General features: G+C 39.5%; 2 protein-coding genes across 6 annotated transcripts in view; one reads left to right on the forward strand and one right to left on the reverse strand.

Annotated features, from left to right (window-relative positions):
* The window catches only part of RBKS (ribokinase), a 122,268-nt gene extending 112,795 nt beyond the window's left edge, over window positions 1-9,473 (forward strand). For 2 of the 4 annotated variants that reach the window (XM_020983779.2, XM_020983780.2), the window contains exon 8: window positions 7,454-9,473. In XM_020983779.2, coding sequence (XP_020839438.1) covers window positions 7,454-7,627 — 174 coding nt within the window. In that variant the 3' untranslated portion in view covers window positions 7,628-9,473. The remainder of the gene's footprint in view (window positions 1-7,453) is intronic. The other 2 variants (XM_078149785.1, XM_078149784.1) reach the window with 2 other exon arrangements.
* MRPL33 (mitochondrial ribosomal protein L33) lies at window positions 9,401-14,314 on the reverse strand. Of its 2 annotated transcripts, XR_013484662.1 has the most exons (5): window positions 13,709-13,845; window positions 13,379-13,397; window positions 10,591-10,697; window positions 9,825-10,054; window positions 9,401-9,713 (listed from the first exon to the last, which is right to left on the reverse strand). XR_013484662.1 is itself a non-coding variant. In XM_020983784.2 (4 exons), the coding sequence occupies exons 1-4, from the start codon at window positions 14,212-14,214 to the stop codon at window positions 9,664-9,666; spliced, it is 198 nt and encodes a 65-aa protein (XP_020839443.1). In that variant the 5' UTR covers window positions 14,215-14,314; the 3' UTR covers window positions 9,401-9,663. The 2 variants fall into 2 exon arrangements, 1 of the variants encoding a protein (XP_020839443.1); XM_020983784.2 differs by lacking the exons at window positions 9,825-10,054; window positions 13,709-13,845 and adding an exon at window positions 14,193-14,314.
* Between the last annotated feature and the right edge of the window lie 12,004 nt (window positions 14,315-26,318).

Consider the following 26,318-nt stretch of genomic DNA (forward strand, 5'->3'; position numbering starts at 1 on the left):
CTCCAGTAGTGCACAAGGAAGGTGAACACTGGAACATAGAATCCTTCAAATGGGGCCTAGAAAATGTCCCCATTAAAAAAGCCTTAAACTTAAAAGATCGTGTAGCATGTATCTGCCAAGGATGATGATTTTGAATTTAGCTAAGGAAGAAGATTAATTGCACAGAAACCTCCCTGTAATCCCCAATGTCTGAGCTCCCAGAAGTATGTATTCCTAAACATGGTGCACTTGGGGTGAGGGCCACACAAGGGTGGAGTGAACACATAACTGTCTATGCTATGTGATGTGATGAGTGGCTAAAAATGATCATCTGCCCCAAAATACTTCCCTCCTGACCCAGCCAGAGTGTCTAAAATCCCACATTTACTCAACAAGTTAAGGCATTAAAGGCCTATTGAAAGGTAAATAGTACCTGAAGAGAAGACACACACAAATCTATTTTTATTCATTAACAATTTAGCTTGAGTTGTTTCATCAAACTAACTCTGCCACCTAGCAGACAGAAAAGTAAAATGGAAAGGCCTAGGTTGGGGGCACAGGAACCTAGGGCAGTACCTGGGTAGCCAAAGGCAACATGAGGACAAAGGGAGATAAAAATGGAGGAGAGGCAGAAGAAGAGAGAGTGTGTTGATGGTAGGAGTGCCAAAAGAAACAGAAAAGTGCCCAAAACACACAATTTAAGTCATAGTATTTGCCCAAGATTCTACAAAATACCCAAACCTCACTGCTCTTTTGATACTAACACCCCTCTCCAAGATACTCTGCCATCCCTTGGCTTCATGGCTGAGGCTCGTCTTTCCTGGCCTCCTCTTTGTCTAGCCATGCTAGACAGTCTCCTTTGATGAATCACCATCCATCTCCGTACTGGGACCATGGAGGTTTCCCAAGGCTCTGTGCCGTCTCCCCTTTATATCTCTTCTTTGATGATTCCTCCATAAGGTGAAATATTTTCTTGATGCAGATGATTCCCAAATCTGTCTGCAGCTTTAATCTTATTCCCTCATTTTAGAACCACAACTCTAACTCCAGTTTTGCTGAACATCTGTACTTGGATGCTGGCATCTCAACCTCAGTATGTCCCAAATAGAACTGATTGTCTTTCCACATGAATCTCCCTGCCTCCAAGTCTCCCATTTTTTGTTGAGGGCACCCGTATCCTCTTATCACTGAGGCTCATAATTCTGGAGTCCTTCTTACCTCTTCTCTCTCCCTCACCCTCTGTATCAAACCATTGCCCACGTCTCATCAGCTACCTAACATCTATCAGCTGGACTACTATAGTAGCTTCCCAGATTAGGTCTCCCTGTTTGCATTCTATCCCCTCTCCAGTCCTGTCATTGAGTTGCCTTCTAGAGCCTGGATCTGACCATGGGCTTAAGAGAAGCTTTTTGTTGGTCGGTTGGTTTGTTTGAGTTTTCCCTACTCAAAAACATTTGGTGGCACCTCAGTTTCTCCAGGATAAAAGACTTCACTCTGGCATTCAATGTCATACATGTTCTGGGTCCAAACTGCCACTTCAGCCTTATTTCACACCACCCCCTTTCGTTCTTTATTCCAACCAAACTGAATGACAGAACTTGGCATTCTGTCTCCTGCCTCCAAACGTTCTATAAGCTATTCCCCTTGCCTGGACTCCACTATGTCCTCATATTCACCTGTCCTCATCTCCTTTATGTTAAAATACTCCTTCCTTCTTGTAGCCTGCCCTGATATATCCAGCTGCTCTTTTCCTCCTCAAAATGCCTTATATTATACCTTGTCATAATCCCTCCCTCTCTCCCCAGTGTCATGAAAATTCTTTAAAGGCAGGAACAGTTTCATTTTTAATTTTATGGCCCTAGTACCTGGGATATTGCCTTATTGCACTTAATAAATGGGTAAAATTAGGGATTTGAGCTAGTTTCCATATCTTAGTAAAATGAGGAGGCTGGGCTCAATCATGCATAAGATCCCTTGGCTCTAAATCTGTGATACTATGATATTGAATGCCCCGTTCATATCCAAAGTTCTTGGCTTCTAAAATGCTGCAGTGTCACCTCAGGGAGTTCCCGCATTGGCTCCAGTGGACTCTCTATAAGCAGGAAATCCATCTGCATGGAGCATTGTCACTTTGTGTGCCATTAGCTTTCTCCTCCCCCAAACTAGTGAGGACTCCCATAAGTGACATCAAAAGTTTTTCACATAGTTCTTCTTTCATAGTCTCTCATTCCCTTACACGGTAATCTTCTGCGTATTTCTTTCTTTTAGTGAATCATAGAGTCTTGAAACTAGAGGAGTCCTAGTCTAACAGATCAGAACACCACCAACACTACATAGTGCTAGTGTCATCAAGTGGGCCCTTGTATTAGCACTTGGAAGTCCATCAGTGGTTTCAGTCAGCCTCATGTGGGCCTTTCACCCTGTAACAGTGGCTCCTCCTTAAGGAAAATGACAGTAAGTGAGAAAGAAGCCATCCAATTATTTTTACTTATGGAAAATTATTCATATGATCACCCTTTTGACACAAAAATTATTTTTAGTAAAAGGTTAAAAATTATTGTATTGTATCTATGAAAGCTTTTCTATTATTCTGAGTGTAGTTGATTAGAAAGCATGTATTTACAGGAAAATCAGAGTGACCCAGTAGTTTCCACTTAAAAAACACTTTCCATAAGAAACATCTTACTACTATATAAAAATAGTTATACTGGAGATGTGAATCAACAACCAAGTAATCTGTTGGCACTTAAAAACCATTAGGTATAAATAGAAATAACAGGTTATTTTTTTCCAGAGTCTGAATATTTAATTTCAGTCCATAGCAACCAAACCCACACTTTCACTGACCTAAAAAAAAATAACACTTAGTCCACCAAGGAGCATCAGTTTACCATAGAAGAGATTACAGAAACAGGAAAGCATAGAGAACTGAAAACCAGCACAATATAAAACTACTGACCTATATCAGTAAGTCAGCAAATGTAAAGCACCCACAAGGTTTTATATGCTCTATAAATTTACAAAGAAAGCTTCCTGCCTTCCAGTGGGGCCACAACAACCAACAGGGGAAAGGGAGGCAAAACCAAAGGGGCTCAAAAAATATTCACGTTCCAAGGGGCAGCTAGGTGGCCCAGTGGATAGAGCACTGGCCCTGGATTCAGGAGGACCTGAGTTCAAATGGGGCCTCAGACACATAACACTTACTAGCTGTGTGACCCTAGGCAAGTCACTTAACCCCAATTGCCTAACCAAAAAAAAAAAAAACTTGGGTGGAACAAAACTCATCATCATCTTTTCCTGTAATGCCAACCTCACTCCTGTTTCCTACACTCTACAGTTACCCCATTTCTGTCAGGTTTCCCAGGCTTAACACCTCATTTGTCTTGGGCAACAGGGAGAGATAGGAGATAAGGGTTCTGTACCTGGAGGCAGTTTCAACACTGCCTGAGACACTAGCTGCGTGACCCTGTGCAATTCACCTACCTTCTCTTTTTAAACTTTTGTTTAATAGGGACGATAATAGCACCTACTTCACAGGGTTGTTGTGAGGGTCAAAGGAGATAATATATGCAAAGTGCTTTGCAAACCTTAAAGTTCTAGATAAATGTTAGCTATTATTATGATTATCTTCATTTTCTCCTTCTGACTTTATGTCCTTTACCTAATATGTCATCAAGTATTGTTTCTTCTTTGAAGTGTCTGTCACTTACTCCTTCCTTTCTACCTCCATTAATGACATCCTGACCTAGGCCTTTATCATTTCATCTATCTGGGATGATTAACTAGCTTCCTAACTGGTGCCCTTAAATAATCAGATGGACCTGTGGTCTAACTGAAGTGATATAAAATGGGGTATAAGGTACTGAAAAAAAAATACTGAGTTCTAAAGCCATCTACAAATATTATTTTAACTGTTAGCATTCACCGTCCAATTTTTGTCCTGTGACCAACAAATTGATACAGTAATGGATGAACCAGACAGCATCCAATTGATGTTCATAATCCCCTCACCAGTACAGATCACAACCCCTCCACAACTTATCAGCCCATATGATTTTGGTTCATGGCTTTCCATAAATCACTCCAGTGTACTGTAAACCCTCCTCCTGATTCTTTTGCTATCTTGAGTACCATTGTAAAATTTGGAATATCTATCTGTTGTCTCACATCCTCAATAATTACTTACTTATCTTCTTTTCCAGTGTACATATTTTAATGATTTTTAGAACTACTTGTACATAAGTCACCATTGATAATATAGTATAGATATCCTTTCACTTATCTGCAACAGCATTGTGTCATTTGGTTTCATTTATGGTAGAAATGTCAATGTAGATACTATTCACCTCCTTCAATAATATGTTGATTTGTTAGTCAGTGGACAAAAAATACATGTTGAGCTGTTCAGTCGTTTTCAGTTGTGTCCAACTCTTCATGACCCCATTTGGGGTTTTCTTAGCAAAGACACTGGATTAGTTTGATGTTTCCTTCTCCAACTCATTTTACAGATAAGGAGACTGAGGCAAACAGGGTTAAGTGACTTGCTTAGGGTCACACAGTTAGTAAGTATCTGAGGCCAGATTTTAACTCAGGAAGATGAATCCCCCTGACTTTAGACCTGGCACTCTATCCACTGCACCATCTAGCTGCCTACACATTGAGTAACCAACAGCAAATTAATATTTATTAGCAGCCTAAGAACTTTGTGTTTCTGGTAACCTTTTGCCCCATTTTCAATCATCCCACCACCATCAATGCATAAGTTAAAGGGATTATATAAGCCTGGGACCTGTTTTGTATTTGGTATCCTTATTACTATTGAAGGCACCACCATCCTTCTAGTCACTCAGGTTCACAATTTTGTTGTCCTCACATATCCAGTCAGATGCCCAATTGTGTCATTTCTGTCTCCACAATATCTCTCACATATGTCCCATTATCTCTGCTTACCAAGCCACCACCCTAGTTTAGGCCTTCATCATCTCACCTGAACTATTATAGTAACCTTCTCTTTGGTCTCCCTACCTCAGGCTGCTGCCTACTCCAATTCATCCTCCACACAGTTGCCAAGGTGATTTTCCTGAAACACAAATCTGAATACATCACCATCTTCTCTTCTTCCCTGCCCCCGTAAGTTCCAATAGCTCTCTATTACCACTAGGTTCACACATAAACTTCTCTGTTTGGCTTTAAATCTCTTCATAATCTGACTCCTTCCTTCCTTTCCAGTCTTCTTACATGTGATTCCCCTCCCTTCACACTGCAATCCATTCATACTGGCATCCTTGCCCTTTTGCACACATGCTGCTTCATCTCCCATCTCCATGTCTTTGCCCTGGTTGGTACCCCAGATTCGAATTCACTCCATTCTCACTGTACTTCTCAGAATCTCTGCTTTCCTTCAAGATGCAGCTCCAGTGCCACCTTCTGCATGAAGCCTTTCCTGATCCAACCAGCTGTTAGGTATGTCCCACGTCACCTCCCAAAAAAGCCACCTTGTATTCATTTTGTATATATTATTTATATGCTTAAAACTGTGTATCTCCTCCATTAGAATATAAACTCCTTGAGGACAGGAACTGTTTTACTTCTGTCTTTTTGTATCCCCGGCCCTTAGCACAGTTCCTGACACAGTTCCTGGGCTTAATGAACACTTGATTGATTGATTTTGATCCTTTTTGAGGATCTTATGAAGATGAGGTCTCTTGAAATTTGAGCCTGCAGCCAGTAGTCAGAATCTATCATGGGCCTCATATTAGAAGCCTTCCAAGCTTTGTGGAATTGTGTTGTTCTCCACCCCAGGGCACCTCCATGTCACACTGAGGCCCCAGAATGGGACTTTTGTAGAAGCTACCTTGCACTTGATGACTAAATTCATCTTCCTTAAATATTGTTTCCTTCCCCTAGTTTCCCCCCAGATGCCTTTTTGTGGTAGGCAAATGACCTGTTTTAATGCTTCTAATACTTTGTAATCCTTCAAAGCTGGAATGGCTTCAAGGATAGGCCTGGTGACAGACTCAACATCTGCCATCTGAAGAACCTGAAAGGCCTATTGCCAGATTATTGGCCACCAGTTGATGAATAGTTTTGACCACAGAACCAATACAGTTTATGAACATTCATCTACTAAGGTTTGGAAGGGGTTGTTGTGTGCATCTGTGGAGATAGCATGCACTCCAGTGAAGTATTCAAGTAAAATGCTGCTTTCATGTAGGCAATCGCTGAAAAATTTTAAATGATTTCTTATTGTTACATTAAGTCCAGACTCCTCTGCTTGGCTTTCAGTATTCTCCACTATGATTCCAGCTTAATTTTTCAGTTTTATTTTCCTGTACTTTGAAACATGAACCCTACATCCTAACCAGACCAGTCTTATTAGGATTAGTCCTGCCTCATGCTTTTTCATGAAAGAACCACCCTTTTCTTTGGAATCTGTTTTTCTCTACTTATCCAGGTCTTACTCATCCATCATGGCCAAGCTCAAGTCCAGCCTTCCTCTCACTTTTCAGAACTCCTATAGCTCTAGAGTCTGCACTGTGCAGCCGAGCATGACAGTACCATTTGATATTTAATTACACATCATCTTTTATTGTTCTTTTATTATTTCATGTGCTGCCCAGTTAGGCTATAACCTTTATAAGGACAGTGCTATAGAAGTACTGCATTTTAGTGGCTTTCTAATCCAAATAGCTCATTAAATTACTCAAGTCCCATCCCCATAAGATCTTCACCAACCCAATCTTTAGTGCTACACAGAAAAGGAATAGAAACTTAATCCTTAATACTTTTTTAAAAAGTATTCTGAATTTAAACAGTAAAAAAAAGAGCATTTCGATATGCATAGCAGAACACATTATATGAAACCATGTCTTTATTTCATACCGTTTCCTTCTTTAAAAAATATGTAATAAATTCTACTCGTTACTTTCAGAACTACCCTGCTTACCCATTTTGCTTACCCATTCTTTCTTCTGAACTTCCATTTCTTCTCATCTGTACGTTTTAAAAGTGTTTCAGTAACCTGCACCCTTTTTTTATCATTAGTATTGCTAATCTCCCTGTCCTCCTGAACATAAATTTAAGAGGGAAAAAAGCCTTTTAACAAATACGCATAGTCAAGCAAAACAAAGCTACATGGAAGCCCTTCTGAAAAATGTTCCTTTCTTTCAGCATTTCCAGAGTTTGCCCCTCTGTCAGGACGTGCGTAACCCTCATTATCAGAGGTCCTCTAGAGACATGGTTGGTCATTGCCTGACCAGAGTTTTTAAGTTTTTTCTTTTCTGTTATGTTGTATAAATTGTTCTCCTTGTTCTACTTACTTGCATCAATTCATATTTTTCAGGATTCTCTGAAATCATCTCCATTATTTATAGAAGCATTTTTAAACAAAAACAGTGAGCATGTATCTTCTAAGTTTCCTTGGAAATATCTTGGGCTATGTGCTAGTTCACACAAATATGCTTTTCCTTTTCAGGGGGCTGGAGATAGTTTTGTGGGAGCACTGGCCTTCTACCTGGCTTATTATCCTAACCTGCCTATGGAAGAAATGATCAAGAGAGCCAGCTTCATTGCATCAGTCAGCGTCCAATCCTCAGGAACCCAGATGTCTTTCCCTTACAGAAAGGACCTGCCACTTCATCTGTTTTGATTAAGCTTCCAAGGCTCATGTGATTGCAATTAGTGTGTACAAGGCAGAGAATTCAACTACTTTGTACACTATAACAACATGCTGTCCTTTACATACAAAGGATGTTCACCCACCATCCACAGGGCACCTGCTTTCTGTTGTTTATACAGTAATGATAACTGACTCCTCTTATACACATTTGCAAAGCAGCTGGCCAGGATTAGGGGTGCACCCTAAGGCTAGGCTGTGATTTTGCAGGGATCTGCAATTTCATCACTATTTGAAAAACAATTCAAAGACACATCCTAATGATAGTGGGTCAGTAGCATCAAACAAATCCTATACTGCCTTGCACATAGCCAGCACTCAGTAAATGTTCAGTGAATGAATGGAATGAATGAACAAATAAGTGAACAATTGTGTGAGTTTCCTAAGTCTAAAAACAGTGGGTCCCCATGCATATACATTCCATAGTGGCTTAGCAGGAGACAGTGAATGAACAAGCTATTTGTTTGGCCCACAGCTTACCTTGAAATAGCCACCTCCTCTTCCGAAGCTTCAGCACTATTTGAACCAGTGGGGGAGATAAGAATCTAGGATGGGACTCCAGGAAATGACCACTCCACAGGAAATGACTCTATTCTGAAGCTGAAGTGCAGATTTTAATTATCCCACAGACTAGCCTGTAGCCATGGAAGGACTAGTATTTCTGTAACGGCATTAACCTCCTAGGGGTTTACAACCACGGTGTCATTTCTTCTCTCACCATTACTAGTAGTGAGATTCTGAGTCTGAGTTGGAAATCAAAATAGTTCTGAGAGAGGGAGCTGTTCCCTTTTGGTTCCCCACTGGAGATTTCCTTATAGCCAGCCATTCAGGAAAAGTGAAATTTGTAAGAAATGAGTGGGAGAATGGCAGGTGCTTCTTTGAAAAGGGCAGGATTCCTCAACCAGGAGATAAGAAGCTACAGATAGATAGGACCCCAAGCCTCATCTGACACATACTCAACAGGAAACAGGGTTCCAGAGTATTAAGAGTTGACTTACTAATTTGGTGATTTACTAATCTGCTTCATTTTACATAGGCAAAGAGAATTGTCCAGAGTCACAGAGACGTAGGTGACAGTCAATCTTGAAGCCACAGCTTCTGTCTTTTAAGCCCAGTGCTTTCATTATACTGTGATGGCATCTAGTTCTAGTGCCGCCAGCTATCCAGCTGTGTGACCACAGGCAACTTTCCTATTGTCTTCATCTAGATGAAGAATTTGGACTAAATATGCAAGGTTTCTTTCAGTTGTAAAATTCTACAATGCTAAGTTACTTGCTGCAACCATGTGAAGACTTCCTCCTCCGACGATGTAATTACAAAGCTTCTGCAAAATAAAAAATAGCTCTTCCTTACAAGGTTGAGATTCTCGAAGGTACAAGTATGAGTAACGCTACCTATCTACACTAAAAAATAATAGACTTTAGGTGATCTGGGCTTAAGAAGATGGACTATGCAATTTTTTTCTAATTGCATAAGCACAAAGTAGGTTCTGTGAGGTTTCTTGATATTCTAAATTCTCCATGTAGGGGTTCCCTCCTTTGCCTTTCCATTTCTGCCTCTACCTAGGCACTTGTTGCATGATCTTTCTGGAAGGTTTATTCTTGCTTTTGTCTGGGGTAAGAAGGAGGGCTAGAAACCCTTGCACCAGAAGTTCTGAGGAAAATTTTCATTTCTTGTTATTATATGAAACAATGGTCATTTTAAAAAAACCAACCATACTATTAAAAAAAATCACTGAGACAATAGTACTAGCTATTTTAATTTTTTTATTGAAGGCTGTAAAAATAACCAGAAAGATAAATAAATGTTGATGCAATGATCTATGTCCTAAAGCAAAGAATTTTCTTTCGATGCATTGTTTTCCTTCACAATGGCATTCAAATCACAGGAGGTGGTGATTCCAAGCCATTTCCTTTTCTTTGGGTGCACACTGCAGGATTTCTGAATCAGTGTTTCCCCCCCCAAGAGTCTTCCTCATTTATAAATCAAATTCATTTTCAATCCATTGTTTAAATGGAGCGCACTTTTTTCTTCTCCACAAAAAGGACCCGTTTGTTCACTGCAAAGAAGCAGATTTTAATGGAAAACTTAAAATCTGAAGAACTTACAGATTTGATTACACTTGTCATCCAAAAACACTTATTTGAAATGAGCTTTCTCCATGTTCTACCTTTATTCTCCAATATATTCTTTCTCTTCTTACTTTTTTAGAAAGATCCTTTTTTTAGAAAGATGCTTTTTACTTTTTTAGAAAGATCCATTCAACATTAACATGCAGTTTAGTTAGTTGAGCTGGCAGCCAATGAAAGGTCAAGGAACACTGGCCAAAAGACCAGAGGGCAAATTCACAGCCACCAGCTGATCACTGAAGTCCTGGAGAGCTGGCCAGCATGAGCCACCCTGGTGCACCAAATGAAAGAAAATTAGAGAGAAAACTGAAAATAAGCCTTAGGTTTTGGCTAATCACTGAATCACTCTTATGGGAGGTGAGCAAGGTTGGGCCTACTTAGGAGTTAGTGTGTGATGGTTCACCAGAAAAGACACCTGGAGCCATCAGCAGACAAGACAAACACAAGCCTCCTTGAGGAAAAGGGTTTTTGTTTTCCTCTAGGCATTCTTATGAGCATATGACTTAAAGTAACACTGGACTAAATGACATTTAAATGAATGACAGGCATGAAAAGTTTGATTTCCTACATCTCATACCAAAATTAAATCACCACCTCCATCCCCTCAAATCTTCACCCCTACTCCCTTATCAGAATCTTCTACATTCAGAAAAGCAGACAGGCAGAAGGGCATGGGTATGAAAGGATTTAGATGACCAATCTATACCCTACAGACAAACTTCAAAGATGTTTTGTGTACTTCCAGAAATTATAATAAGTCCTGGAAAAGCCTACACCTTCCATGAAGCAACTTCTCTCCATTTTTACCAATTGGGTCGTAATGCAGAAGGACCAGTTTCTCTCGTAACCGGTTTCTCTTGGTGTTGAAGGTGTAACCTGTCCCTGCTTGGCTCACCATTTTCACAAGGAGGGTCCTAAAATTACAGAGAAATTTATCATCAAATGAGGAAAAGAACTACAAAGTCATCTGAGCAATGGCATATATTGACAGCAAACAGTACAATATTAAAGGAATTGGACTATTAGGCATTATTTTATTTGTACCCTTTAGGTGGAAGGTTTTTAGTTCTAAGAAGTCCTGCATTTCAGGAGATGTACAGGGGAGCCAAGTTTCTTATTTCCTGAGCTCTATAATATGTATGATAATATGTATGGTAACCTAATAATTCCATCTCGGGGATTAACAAAGTAATCTCAGCAGAACCTGTAAGCTAATTCAGGAAACTATAAGGGTATCAGTCTTAAGAAAAGATATCCTTGCCACCACTTAAGGCCAGGCTAGATATCAGGATACAAAGGCTATGAAATAGGAATTCCTCAAAATAATTTGGTCTTAACCTTTGAATCACTACAGTCAATGGCCAACACATAAGCCGTAGTTAGTTATGAACCATTACAAGTACATGCACCCATCTGCTCTTTGGTGTTTACGTCAGGCAAGATTTTAATAGCTACTTCATATTTGCTCTAAGGTGTGTTTATATAATCCTTAACAAAAGACTGCCAAGATTTGTGAAGTATACCACTAATTTGGCCCTTAACTGGTCATATTGTTATTTTTTCACATGTGACTTGACCCCTGGATTTTATGACTCTCAAAGGCAAGGACTCTTATGTAACTTTGTATTCCTAACAGTACCTTGAGAGTAATGGTTTGAAAAACAAGTGGCTGAAGTATGCAATAATAACTAACTTTTTTTTGCCTTTCTTTGTATCCCCAGTGCTAACATAGTAGGTGCTTAATAAATCCTTGTTGACCTGGCCATCAATTATTATCACATCATGCTAGGTGGATACATATTTATATAAGTCATGGCCCCTCAAAAAGCTTATGACAGAGGCAATGACAAATATCCCACTAACTAATACAAAATAAAACTGATCAATTCCATTAAGAGAGACAATAGATGAGATCAGCAGTACCCAGAAAAGCATAGAGGACGCCATTCTGCTGTAAAATCACAAAAAAAAACCCACTAAATTCTTAAATTTGAAATTTTATATAAGCAAATAGCTTATTTCCATAATACCTCTTTTTTTCCACTTTTATAGATCACCCTGTATCATAGCTTGTTGTCTTCTTTCCTCTATCAAACTCAGCTGTGAGGTGAGGGGATGTCTTCTTTGTTAATTGTCCCCACAGCACATATACTAAAGTGTTACAAAATAGCAAAACTTATTCATTTACTTTGACAAAGGAAACCTAGTTTTTACTTGTTTTACTTTTTTAACAAACTACAAGCAAATGTCCTTCTAAAGGTCAGACTTTTTTCAATAGAGGAGACCTTAACTCTAGTCATCTGCTATGAGGCCTTTTTTGAAATGATGTAACAGCCCAATAGTGGGCTAATATTATTTGCAATTTACAAACTACAATTTGCAGACTTTGATATTTTTGAAATGATAATCCAGTCCAGAAAATGAAACTGATATGACTTGAAACAGGCCCTGTGGCCTCATCAGTGTTTTATCTGTAACCACTAGCATCCCTGAACAAACCTCAGCATACCCCCTATTTTGAGGAATGACGGTAGGGCCCTTAATGTGAGGCAAAAGGAGAAAAAAGGTAATGATTTAAGGTAGAAGATGTTGAGTTCAAGTTAGGTAGAACACACACACACACACACACTCTCCCATCCCCTCCATGAGATGTCCACTGAAGAACTGGACAGACAGGACAAGGGTTTGGTTTGTTTTTTTAAATTATCAAATCTCTAACACAAGAAAAAGTTTTAATTAATAGATGGATTTACAATGGCTCACCTACTTATTCTAAACTACGTAGGAAGCTAATAAACTTTAAAAGAAGGGAAAGCTAATACTCTTAGGCATCTACCTCAAGGTGGTAAGAAAAAGGGAAAGGTCCCATATACAAGAAAATATCCATATCCACACTTTCTATGGTAGCAAAGAAATGGAAACACACTAGATGCTTATCAATTAAGGAATGACTAAACAAATTGTGGTATATAAATATAATGAAATATTGGATTTGGAATCTGAAAAACCTGACAAATTCTACCTCAGATACTTGCTAGCTGTGTGACCCCAGAGCAAGTGACTTTGCCTCTCTTTGCCTCAGTATCCTCATCTGTTAAATAAGGTTTCTGAACCCAATGATTTCTAATGCCCTTTGCAGTTCTTGATCTATGCTCCCATAAAAACTACATGAAGAATTCAGAGAAGCGTGTAAAAACATAAACTGATGCAGAGTGAATGAAGTAAGAAAATCCAGGAAAACAGTTTACATAATGGCTATAACAATGTAAATAGAAAGAACCAAAAAAAAAAGAAACAATACTATGTAATTATTATAATGACCAAATTAGGCCCCAAAGAGTTATGAAAATGCACCTTCCCTCCCTGTTTGCAAAGGTGGGGGGCCATGGGTATAGAAATATTACTTATAATGTCAGACAAAATTAATGTATATTTTTCTCAAAACTTTTTTTACCTCTTTTTTTAATCTTGTTACTAAGTTTGACTTACTGGATACCAGAAGGGAAAGAGACATATTGGGAAATGAAGATGATACAAAATGATCAATAAAATAAGGTTTCTTTAACATTATAAAACAAAGGAAACTTTTACTTACTTTGACTTGCTCTTGGCAACTTTTGGTAGCAAAGCAAGGGTGGAAAGAAGAGGAAAAAAAACACTAATTACCTTTGTTGTTAAGCCAATTACCCACAACTTTCCATTACAATTTTACAAGACCCAACTACTATTACCCACGAAATTAACACATACGGGAAGTAAGCCGTTATCAATATTTATCTTGTTATCAGGGAAAACAGTGAAGACACCAAGTTCCCCTCAATACAGTTAAGACTTTTGTAGAAGGACTGCAAATTTCAAATCCATTAATAATAATTAACAGCCCATCCAGGCAAGACACGAAACTTGGGTTTGGAATGTTTCCTACGATTTTGTTTTCGTCGATCCGTCCGGCCTTTCAAAACTGAAAAGACTTTGGACTTGATTTTCTCCAACAGTGACTACCGCGTTCACTCCAAGACCAGGTGATACGCCAGGTCCAGGCCACATCCCTAAGCTCAGACCACTTACATACATTATCAAGTTTTACAAATTTGTCTTGACTTTTCCCATTTTGGGGTGGGAGGGGATAATTAACAACTTCGACCCCCCGAAGCACCAAAGTTGAAAACTTCTACACTTTAAAGGACAATCACAGTAGTTTAGGGGAGAACCCTGGGTAGATGGGTAGAGAGCGCAGACGTGCCGCGCGGAGCCTCCTGGGCATTGTAGTGCCGAGAGCTTGCTAATCAAAGGCCTGCCGAGCGACCACTAGTTCCGGCATTCCGCCAAACTGCTGCCATCCCTGCGCTATCACTAGTGGCCAGCCGCTCCCTCAGCAGTCGCAGCCGCTGCCCTTCGGCCCCACTTACGGCAAACAGCGGAGAGTAGCATGGCGACAGAGACTAGTGCAGCCTCCGCAACCCGCTAAAAGGCGAGCCGCACGGAACCCTTCCGGCCACCTTGCAACCAACAGCTTCCGGGGCACTGCTCTGCTACCGCAAACCACTTCCGGGGCGCTGCTGGAGCCACGCCCCCTCCTGGTTTATTTCCATTGCAGGTCACTTTCTAACCCCTCTGCCTGAAAGGTTGTCTAACATTCTTGACCTGTGGTCTTGCCATTCCCCACTGAGCATAATTTCCCATCCAGACTGAGTGATGTACTTCAACTTTTTGGAAAGTTTTATAGACATTTTTCTATGTATAGAGTTTCCAGTGAACAGGGCAAACTTTGGCAGAATTGACAGGCCCCATCAATTCAACCCAACTACATTTTATTGAGCCTTTGCTATGTGCAAGACAGTGTCTTTTATCTGAGACCAAGTTTTTTTTAATTCCCTAATGGCTGTTTTGTTCATTTAGATTTTTTTTACAAATAGTCATTACATTTAAGTTCATTCAGTTTTGTTGGCATGTAATTACTTATCATAAATAACAGTTCTGACAATGTCCTTTAATCCTAATAGTCATTTTTAATTTTCCCTTCTCATTTGTGATTTTGATAATTTGTGCACTGTTCCTGTCTCTGTCTCTCTCTCCCTCTCTCCTTTTCCCTCCCCTCCACCCCTCAATTATCAATTTTATTGACCTTTGCCTGAAACCTGATCTTGGTTTATGATCTTGTGTTTATCTCTAATTTGATTTTCAGAATGCCTGCTTTTGTACTTCACTTGAGTATTATTAATTTGTCCCTTTTCCAGGTTGTTAAAATTGCATGCTCAAGTGATTAGGCTTCCCTTTCTTTGTTAATATAAGTGATTAAAGATAAATTTTCCTCTAAGGATTGATTTAGCTGCCTGCCATGAAATTCAATTATGTTGCCTCATTGTTATTTTCTTGAATGTAATGACTTATTGTTTCTATGACCCACTCATTATTTAGTCTCAATTTAAGGCTATCTTTTGTTCATTCTTCCCTCCGTGATCACAGTTTTTATGAAGTTGTGGTCAATAAAGGTTATGTTCAATGTTTCTGCCTTTCTGCATTGATTTGCACTCTTTATGTCCTAATGTGATCAGTTTTTGCAGAGGTTTCATGCAATGCTGAAAAACTTTACATTCATCCACATTAAATTTCAGTTTCTTAGCTCTGGTCCCATGTTCTAGCCCACTGATACCTTTCTGAATCCTGACTGTCCTACAACATTTTAGCTATCCTTCTTACCTTGATATCATCTGCAAATTTGACAAGAATGCCACCGATGACTTTATTCATGCCATGAAAAAATGTTCAACAGCACAAGGCCAGAGATAACTGGAGTACTCCATGAAAGACCTTCCAATTTAATGTCTAAGCATTTTTGGGCCCAACCATTAGCCATTTCTGAATCAATCTGATGGGGTGCTTGGGTGCTTGTGTTTGGGTGCTTATGCTTGGACCCCAACTTCTTCCTAGCCTCAGAAACACTATCCCTGACAGTTTCTCCCCAGCCCACGGACACTGTGCCTAGCAATTACTCACGAGTGGGCCCCAGCAAGACCCTTATCTGTCTCCCTGCTGCAGTTACAAACAGCACCTGAAGGAATTATTAGCTTGAACTGGCTTTGCACTGGGTCATAAAGACATTCTTACCCATTGGACTATCTATACTACTGCCCTACCTCATTATCTACATCCTGGGCTCCTCATTAACTGTATTCTAGACTTAAGACATATGTATATTCCCTACATCTATCTTGTCAAACAAGACATTGATTGGTGGCAGACTGGACAACTCTCAGGTGTCCCTGACCACTAGTTAATTTAGTGACGCAGCGGGCCTAAAACCACACCTCCATGTGGCCCCCCTTGTGGGCTTTTCCCAGTGAACTCTGGATAAAATGCCTGCACAGTAGGTACAAGAAGAGCATGTTCTTCTAACAACTGACCACACTCCTTAACCATTCCTTAATCCCACCCTGAATCACCTTGTTAGCATATTTGGCACATGTTTTATTGTATTTTATCCTACATAAACTTTAACTGTACCATTCTAAGATTGTAGGATCCTTAAGAATCCTTGCCTGCTGAAAAGCGTAACAATAAACTTTTTGCTACCTTGACTTAAAGAGTGCTTGAGTCTGTGAATTCATTCCAGACATCCCCATCATGTACTTCAGTCTTTGAGGGGTCACAACCTCTCAACCTCTCATACCGCAACAAATCCATCCATCTACTGTGGTCAAGTTCACATCACTCTATCTTGTATATAAAAATAGCATGATGGAATTTGTCAGCTGCTTTGCTAAACTATAGGCACACTATTTCTACCACATTTGTCTGATCTATCAGTATAATAAGCCTGTCAGAAAAGGAAATATCTGGCATGACCCTGCTAGATCTTTCCGATCACCACTTCCTTCTCTATTTTTTCCTTTTGCATATGTATATTTAACACTACTTATATCTATTGTAAATAGATTTTTTAAAAAATTTAACATGATTAAATATACCTGTCTTTGCCCACTTGCAAACTTTGTTCTGCTCTCTTCTGTGTATTTTAAGTGTTTCAGTAATGCTTTCTTTTCTTCCTTTGGTATCGTGATCCTTCCTTTAACTCTTTACACACATACACACACCCCAAAACAAATAAAAGCCCTCCCTTGTAATAAACAACTATAGTGAACCAAATCAAATCCACACATTGACCATGTCTGAAAATGCATGTCTTTCTGCTCCTCTCATCCATCAACTCTCTACCAAAGGATGAGAAGCATAATTCTTTCGCAGTCATGATTGGTCAGTGGATTAATCAGAGTTTTTAGGTCTTTCACAGTTGTTTTCCTTTACAATGTCATAGTCATTATATAAATTCTTTTCCTGGTTGTGCTCACTTCACCCAATATTAGTTCACACAAGTCTTTGCTGATTTCTCCAAATCCACGCCCTTTGTCATACAGCACTGTAATATCCATTATATTTGTAGAGCATAATTTGTTTGATTTCCCGATTGATAGATACTTACCACTGCTTCCTTTTCTAAATATTCACTAACAATACATTTAATAATACACATTCTAGAATTTGGCGGGGAATTGAAGTCAAGGCCAATGACCTACAATTTGCAAACTTTCTTTCCTTCATGAAAACTGGGACATTTGCTCTTCTTCAGTCTTGCAGGACCTCTCCTACCCTCCACTACCTTTCAAAACTCATTAAGGTTAGGTCAGTAGTCATATATTCTGATTCAATAATACTTGGATTGATTCCACAGTTTTGTTGTAAGGAAAGCACTTTGTATAGCACTGTAGAAATGAGAATTATTATTGACCATTCCTCAGTTCTCTGGCCAAGGTCATCAGGAAACCTTCATTTTTCCTTAATTGAAACAATGCAGGGTTGGAGTAAAAAAGATTTACTAAGGAATTGAGGAAATGAGTAACATAAAACAAAGTAGCCATGATGAATAATAAATATGAAAGATGCTAAGAAATCCAGGAAGAAAAAGTGATAATGATGGAAAAAAAGCACTCAAAAGAACAAAAGAATGTAAGTTCCTTGACATCAGGGACATTTTCTTTTTTTTTTTTACTACCTAACCCAGTTCCTTGCACTTAATACGTGATAAGTGATTGAATGAGTAAAAACATGGTTACAACTACATGAAGGAAGATAACATAGAACAGCCCCCAAACTAATAGTAAATACAATGGACAACATTGGTACTAACTTTTTAAAAATAGATTTTATTGATATATTTGTTTTTATAGTAACTACATTTCCCCCAACCAAGAGAGCCATTCTTTCCAACAAAGATTTTAAAAGAGGAAGAGGAAAAGAATCAGTACAACCAATCAACACAACAAAAACATCTGATATTATATGCAATGTTCCATGCTCTTGAGCATCCCCCTCTGCAAAGCAGGATAAGAAATATCTTTTCTTGTCTCTTTTCTCTGGGGCCAACCTTGGCCACTATAATTTTGCTACATTCAATTTTTTTGTTTTGTTATTGTTCTTTCTCATTTATGTTGTGTGTGTGTGTGTGTGTGTGTGTATTTATTTCCCCTGACTTTGCTAACTTTACTTGGTATCAATTCATATAAGTTTTACTATGGTTCTCTAAATTTATCATGTTCATCTTTCTTACAATATAGTAATGTTCTATTACATTCACATACCACAATTTCTTTAGACATTCCTCAATCAATAAGTAGTGTTACCTTCTTAAAGTTAATTGGAATGGTCTTTGATTCTTTTAACCACAGGGTAGGGGTATATACAATCATTTAAAACCATTCTTTATGTTGTGCTTTGCTGAAGTGTTTTCCAGATTTGAGGTTTCTGAGGTTTGTGATTGGTTTAATTTAGGAAAAATAAATATATTTTTCAAATAAACCAAAATAACATATAAAGGGTTAAAATAAAAGTAAGAGAAACTGTCCTTGTCATAACCATATCAAACCTTGTCTTTGAGTCTTACTCTTACCCCTGATCCACCACTATGTCAAGGCCATAGCCTTGCTCCATAGGTATCAATAAGGCTGGATATGGATAGTTTTCTAGTTTGGGGTAAAGTTAATTCCTTTTACCTCCAGCTAGTTTGTCAGACTAGCCTTAATAATTTAAAGCCCTACTACCATGCCTTAACATAGTTTCCTTGTCAGCACATAGAACAAGTTGCATCTGACATCATTACTGGTGCCTTCTGTGTCCAGTAAATTCCAGAGGCGAGGACCTTCCTTTGATCCCATTTCAAGTCCAGGTAAGATTCACCAATCACCCAGATTGAATTAAGATGTCATGTTGGTTCAGGTCCAGATTCAGCTATTGGCTCCACCTTTTCACTGGGCTCATAATGCTGAATCATTTCCAGGTTTGTTCCCACCCTTCCCCGCTGGGGAGTGGCTCCTTCCTGGAATCCCATGATAAGAGTTTTACACAGTTCAACATTTTACATCTACTGGGATAGCATAGACAATCCCCATCCACAACAAGAAAAAGTGATTTTTCTCCATAGACCACCCTCATAGACTACAAAGTTAGTGATAGACATTCCCAGAGTTCAGATTGCTAGTAAGTAGCTCTAGGAGAGAATTTCCACACACAGACATGAAAGGACACATACACTCAAACCTGCCACAATCAATCAATCAGTAAACATTTACTAAGTTACTAACATGGTGCTATGCACTGTACTATGTTCTGGATTGCAAGTTAAAAAAAAAACAAACCACAAACCTAAAATGAAAAAAAATATTTTTTTCCTTCTGCCTTTCACACCTATATCCCATAATGTTCTCCCCTCACCTTTTAGTAAATTAATATGAATCAGTCAACAAGCATTACGTGCCTAAAGGCAAAGATTTTACTACTAATAGCAATAACACAGTTCTTTAAAGTTTTCACAACTCTTTCTTCACAGCCTCCCTATAAACAGGTAGTGTAAACATTCTTATCCCCATTTCACAGGTGAAGAAGCTAAGCCTCATGGGGGTTAACAGCTTGCTGGAGAGTATGGTAATCCCTGGCACATTCAGTGTTCCCTCACCCTGACCTTTGTGACCTTTCACAATCTCCACGTGCTCTATACATCCATCCCTATCTCCTGTAATTTCTTAACATGAGCCTTCTGCCCGACAGGCTTTCTCTCTGTCTCTTCATTGAGTGTAGTGTAGTAGAAGGAAAACTGAATTTGGGTTTGAAGACCAGGGTGCAAATCTTGACACTGATTCTTAATCCCTCAAAAGCCTTATGTAAATCGCTTGACCATTTTGAGCCTCATTTTCCTCATCTGTAAAATGACTCCTTAGGTTCCTCTCAGTTCTGAAATTCCTATGAACCCCCCCCCACACACACACACCTGCAACACACACATCTCCCAAATTTAACAACATTCATTCATCAAGTAGTAATTGGATACCTACTATGAGCTAGCCATATACCCCATGCCTTTGACTGGGCTATTCTCCTTATCTAAAATACTTAATGAGTTGAGTTGAATTCAATTGTATTTTTTTAGTCCCAACTATCCTCTCAGGTCCATGTACCTTTCCTCCATGAAGCTTTCCCCAACTGCTGAAGTAGCTTCAGGGCTAAATCTTCGTTACCCTGACCTTGGACCTCCTAAAACAACTGTCAGTTATTCGTAATCTTTTTATACTGCTATTGAACTCATTCTTATATGGATGTTCTGCCTCCTAACTACATTATCAGTTCTTGAGGGGAAGGTCCAGAGCCTATTTAGGACAAGCCCACATACAAACAAAAATCCTCTCTACATCATACCCAGCAAGAAAGAGGTCATACAACCTTTCCCTGAAAACATCTAGTAAGGAGGAGCCTGCTGCTTCCCATTCCATGTTGGGACAGTTCTAGTGGAAAGGGAGCTTTTCCCTAACATCAAGTCTCAATTTTCCTCATTAAAACTTCCATATAATTATACTCTATATACCACTATTCCTAGTTCTGTGCCCTCTATGGTCAAGCAGAGTAAGTCAATCCCTCTTCAATGCGTAATGAGGAAGGATGGGGGCTGGGGCGGGGTTGGGGGTGTGTGTGTGTGAAGGGGGTTAAAGAAGGAATAGATCAGTCATTTTGATGAGAATTCAGTGCTGGCTCAGTACCTTCTGAGCCACTCATTCCTCTAGCTCCCTAGTCAACCAGAAGGCTCCTAATCACCACACTAATCACTCATGGCCTCTGAATGCGGACAGACTGAAAGCAGGCCAGGAAACATACACTCTCTGTATAACCCAACAGGAAAGACACCACTAAGCACACTCTAAGGACTGGGCCCTCATTGGCCAGTCCCCGCATCATACAAGCATCAGCCCTTCAAGTGCTTGCAGACAGCTATCATACCCCCCTAAAGATTCTCCTAAAGATAAACATCTCCTTTTCCTTCAACCCATCCTCCTGTGGCACCATTTTTGTTATCTTCCCTGGTCACTCTTTACCTTTTCAGTCCTTCCTAAAATGTGTTACCCTGACCTGAACACAACACCTACTCTAGATGTGGTCTGAAGACAGAATGTGCTAATAGTCCTAGGCACTGTGCGTCCCTCTGTAGCCAAACAGTAGTTTTGGGGGCTCCCATATCATAGCTGATGCAATTCTATGCAAGAAGAAAAAAAAGACTCCTAAAGATGTCAGAGTTAGAAAGGACCTTAGAGATCATCTAATCCAACATCTAATCCTTTTTTCAGATGGAAAACTTGGGCCCAGAAAAGGGAAGTCATCTGGGTCCCCTAGGTGTTTCAGGCAACTCTGGCACAAGGATCACACATATATTGTGCTTCAGTGCAGCTCAATCAATTCAACAAAATGTTGAATTGTCATTGTCATTCGATAATCCTATACTTTAGGATATAGAGAATTTTTCCTTTATCGAACTTCAATCATTTTCTACACCTGGAGCCAGCTTCTCATCTGTTCGTCCAAAAGCTCTCCTGAAATAGTTTCTGCCAAATCACACCCTATATCTGGAACATATTTCTCTTCCGAACATTCCTGTCGTTGAGCACTGTCTGAAATCTCAATTCTTTCACAAAACTTTCTCTCATTAATCAGAAAAGACTTGGTAAACTTTCCTGGTTCCATCCTGTCTAAACATGCATCCTGTGGGGCAGGGTCTGACTGTGTAGTGCCCAGCATGACCTCCCTAACTGTCTGGGAAGGAGGGTGGGGAAAGCAAAATGGAAGAACGAAAATGTCTTGAGGCATTGTGAAAAAGCAGAAGCATCATAGTCCATCTAGGTCTTAGAAGGCTGTACAATTCCCAGAGGGCAAAATAAAGTAGCAAGGATTTATTTAAAATACTTCTTAATAAAAACATAAGGAAAATAAGAGGTTAAATATTCTTCCTGAAGGATTATGAGAAGTTCAGCGATAACACCCTTCCCACCCACATACTTCACTTACCCTGAGAGCTGTAAAATTGAAAAGATGACAGAAACAACTGGATGGGAAAAATCCAACCAATTAAATATGTGTGGTTTGGCTGAGAGATTACTTGGGTTGAGGAGTGGAAGGTGATCTACAGAAACTAAAGAAAGAGATTGAAAAAGGGTGGAGATATCTGGGAAGAAACAGGAGATTGGAATAGGAGATTTGGACCATTGTCAGGGAAAGAGATTGATTGCTGATTGGGTGGGAGATTAGATTGTATGACCTCAAAGTTCTCTTCTAACTCTTTGATTAATGAAAGTTTCCTCCCCAAAAGCAATTTCCAGATGAGGAACCTGATTTTCTTCTCCTAGTAACAAAAATGACAAAAGACCCTTGCTAGAGACACTAGGACAAGGCAAAATTCCCAAGAGTAGCTGACAATCACTCCACCTCACAAATCAAAATCTGTAAGAGGAAACATAAATTGCCTGACCAAATCCTCATGTTAAGGCTTTAATACATGGGTTCTATGAATTGCAGTTAGGTTTAATTAATGCAAGTGTAGTAGAAGAGAAATTAATCGATGGAAATGAGGGGGGGAAGATATTTATAAGTATAGCTAAGTAAATTACGGAGAATAGGACCATTCTGAGAGTGTGGAGACAAAGGTGGTCACAGCAAGCAGAGTCAGAATGCACAATCTGATGGATTCCTATTCCACCCCCACCTCTGTGAGATGTCACCTTTTACCTCATTCTCACCCTTCCATCCACAACCACTGTCTCTAGGCTGTGGCCACAGATTCTTTTGCTGGCCAGTTTCATGAAGAGGGCCCAATAAGCACCTAAAAAATAAATAAATAAATTTCACACACACACACACACACACACACACACACACACACACACACACACACATATATATATATATATATATATATATATATATCTCAACTGGTGGTGGGGCAGGGAAACATATCAGGAAAGGCCTCATGGAAAAAAAATTGTACTTGAGTTGAGCTTTGAAGGAAACTAGGGCTTTTAAGAGGGAGAGGTGAGGAAGGAGTACATTCCAGACACAGAGGACGGCCTTGGCAAAGGAATGGAGGTGGAGAATGGAATACCTTATGTGAGGAACATTAAGTACGCTGGTTCAATTGTACTCCAGAGTTCATGAAAGGATGTAGTAGATAATAAGGCTATTGGCAAATCACTCAACATCTCCAGGCCTCAGTTTCTTTATTTACAAAGTGAAAGTATTGGACTAGATGTCTTCGGAGGACTCTTCCAACAATAAATCTTTGATCGTATGGACTCAGAAACCAGATAGACCCACAAGGGCAAGGCAAGCAATCAAGAAAGGTCTGAGCAAAAAAAAAAATAAAGGAAATTCAAGCAGACTGAAGGTCAACAATAAAGAGATTTAGCAATAGTTATAGATGGAGGCCCTGAAAGATGGTCAGTGCACAGTATGAGGATGATTAGACATTAGGGGTTGGGCAGAAGTCCAAGAATGCACTAAGTTGGCACCTGAAAAAGGAATAATCCAGCCATAAACGCTAGAATTCAGAGACAGGATTGCAGTCACTAGAAGGGCAGAAGGTGTCAAAGCAGGACTTGGGTCTTGGAAGAACTGAACTCTAGGCAGAGAAACCAAATAGGGACCCAGTTACTGGACTGGGATATAAGGTCACGTTGTTGTTGTTCCGTTATTTCAGTCATGTCCAATATTTCATGACCCTATTTAGGATTTTCTTGGCAAAGATATTGAAGCGGTTTGCTGTTTCCTTCTCCAGATCATTTTACAGATGAGGACAGGGTTAAACTTATGAAGATGAGTCTTCCTGACTCCAAGTCCAGTGCTCTATCCACTGTGTTACCTAGCTGCACCATTTAAGATCCCATACTTAGGATCCTAAAATCATAGATTTAGAGGCAAGGGGATATTATTGCACTGTAAGAGAAACTTGGTAAGACTTGTATGAACTGATGCAGAATAAAGTGAGCAAAACAGAACAATTTATACAACGGCTACAACATTGTCAGGAAAAACATCTTAGAAACACTTGCTGAGCAATACAATAACCAGCTACAATTCTAGAGGACCAATAATGAAACAAATTACAGGCCTCCTGATAGAAGTGATGGATTCAAAGTGCGAAATGAGACATGCATTTTCAGACGCAGTCAATAATGAGGGAATTTGTTTTTCTTAACAATGCATTCTTGTTGCAAGAGTTTTGCTTTCCTTTTTTCTTTAATGGGGTTGGGGGTTAGGGAAGAAAAGTTAGTAATAATTACAAAAAAAAAAAGGAAACAAAAAAGGGTAGTTGAAGCGTTTTTTAAATGTGCAAAAAAGAACAAAAAAGTTAGGGGGGAATACAGACAAGCAGAACAGCCTTGAAAGTTACATGTTGAATTTTTTGTATGCATGAAAAACAAGCCCTCTATAATATGGATTCATGACTTCATGTATGATCCTTTTTTTTTCCTGACTACTACGCATATGGAAATACTGGATTTATTTGTTGTTTGTTAAGTTCAGAATTTTTTAAAATAACATTAACCAATTCTATCTGGCTAATGCTGACATTATACATGCATACATACATGCATACATATATATATGTATATATATTAACTCTTAACACATTCACTGCCATGTCACACTATCCACACGTTCTGCTAAAGATGCCTAGCAATGTCTTAAGGGTCTTTTTTCCCCTAATAAATAGTTTAAGCACAATTCAGTATAACAAAACTAAGCAATGTTTTCCTCAAAAGGTATTCTTGAATTGCTTGAATGGCGACATCAAATTGAATAAACAATGGGTGAAACTCATATAACAGTTTGGTTAGTAGTTACTGAAGTCATTATTGAGGTGAAATAAAATGGTTATACTTCCTAGCAAAGCAGATACGGTCATTTTGTCCCCTACAAAAAAATTTCCAAAAAGCAAAAGCACTTTTTTTAACTATGTCTGGACTGGCTATTTATTTAGACTAAAGTTTTTAGGCTTTAAACTTAAATAAAAAATATGTACCCAATCAATACAACATAATATTAGAGAGGGAAGGGCACGAATAACTGGAAAAGTCTAGAAAGTCTTTCTGTCAAAAAAGTAGCTTGAGCTTAGGCTTGAAAGAAGCCGAGGGTTCCAAGAGGTGGAGGCTATGGAGACCATTCCAGGCATGGGAGGAAGCCAGGGCAAAAAGTGTAAAAGAGGGAGAGAGAATCCTGTGCACTGGGAATTGCAGATTCCAGTTCATCTGGAAAGGAGAATAAGGGAAGGGGAGCAACATACAAAAGCTGGAAAAGTCAGGCTGGAGACAGATCGTAATGGTAATGGTAATGGTTATTGTCCTTCCTTCTCCAAGAGAACCAGAATGACACAACTATGGTGGAGTCAATGTACAATGTGTCTAACTGTGGCTGATCAGACCAATATGAGGTTGGAATGCTCCACCACAGGTAGGCTGAGTGGCATAGTGGTTACAGAGCCAGGCCTGGAGTCAGAAAGACTTTTCCTGAGTTCAAATCCAGCCTCAGACACTTACTAGCTATGTGACCTTAGGCAAATCGCTTAACTCTGCCTCAGTTTTCTTAATCTATAAAATGAGCTGGAGAAGGAAATGGTAAACCACTTCAGTATCTTTTATTTTTTCTTTTTGTGAGGCAATTGGGATTAAGTGACTTGCCCAGAGTCAGACAGCTAGGAAGTGTTATATGTCTGAGGCCACATTTGAACTCAGGTCCTCCGGACTCCAGGGCCGGTGCTCTATCCACTGCACCATCTAGCTGCCCTGCCACTCCAGTTTCTTTGCCAAGAAAACCCCAAAATGGGGTCATAGTCAGACGTGACTGAAAAATGACTCAACAGCCAGATTGTGAAGGGTATCAGATGCGGAAAGGAAAGGAATTTGTACTTAATCTAGCAGCAATGGGGAGCCGCAAAAGCTTCTAGCCTCAGTGGTCTGCCCAGATGGGTCTGTGTTTCTGTGTTTCTTTTTGCTAAGTTGTCATGTTGACAAGGATGACCTCATATAAGCTCTGAGGTTTGGGCCTATTTTCCATCCTGGGCTGGAGTCTGGGGGCCAGCAGCCAAGAGATTGTGGTTAATTTCCTGGCTGCCAGTGAGAGGTGGAGACGCACCTGCACAGCTGGGAAGAATCCTCTTCTTCAAGGGGCTA

Source organism: Phascolarctos cinereus, unplaced genomic scaffold, assembly GCF_003287225.1.
Source record: "Phascolarctos cinereus isolate Bilbo 61053 unplaced genomic scaffold, phaCin_HiC Scaffold_2;HRSCAF=192, whole genome shotgun sequence".
NCBI lineage: Eukaryota > Metazoa > Chordata > Mammalia > Diprotodontia > Phascolarctidae > Phascolarctos > Phascolarctos cinereus.

Excerpts from the sequence above, each read along its gene's own strand:
- MRPL33 (XM_020983784.2), bottom strand. The coding sequence starts at position 14,214 with ATGCTACTCTCCGCTGTTTGCC. Across the intron at positions 9,714-10,590 it reads TCTGCATTACGACCCAATTG|TGAACAAACGGGTCCTTTTT; the intron begins GTAAAAATGGAG and ends GCTTCTTTGCAG.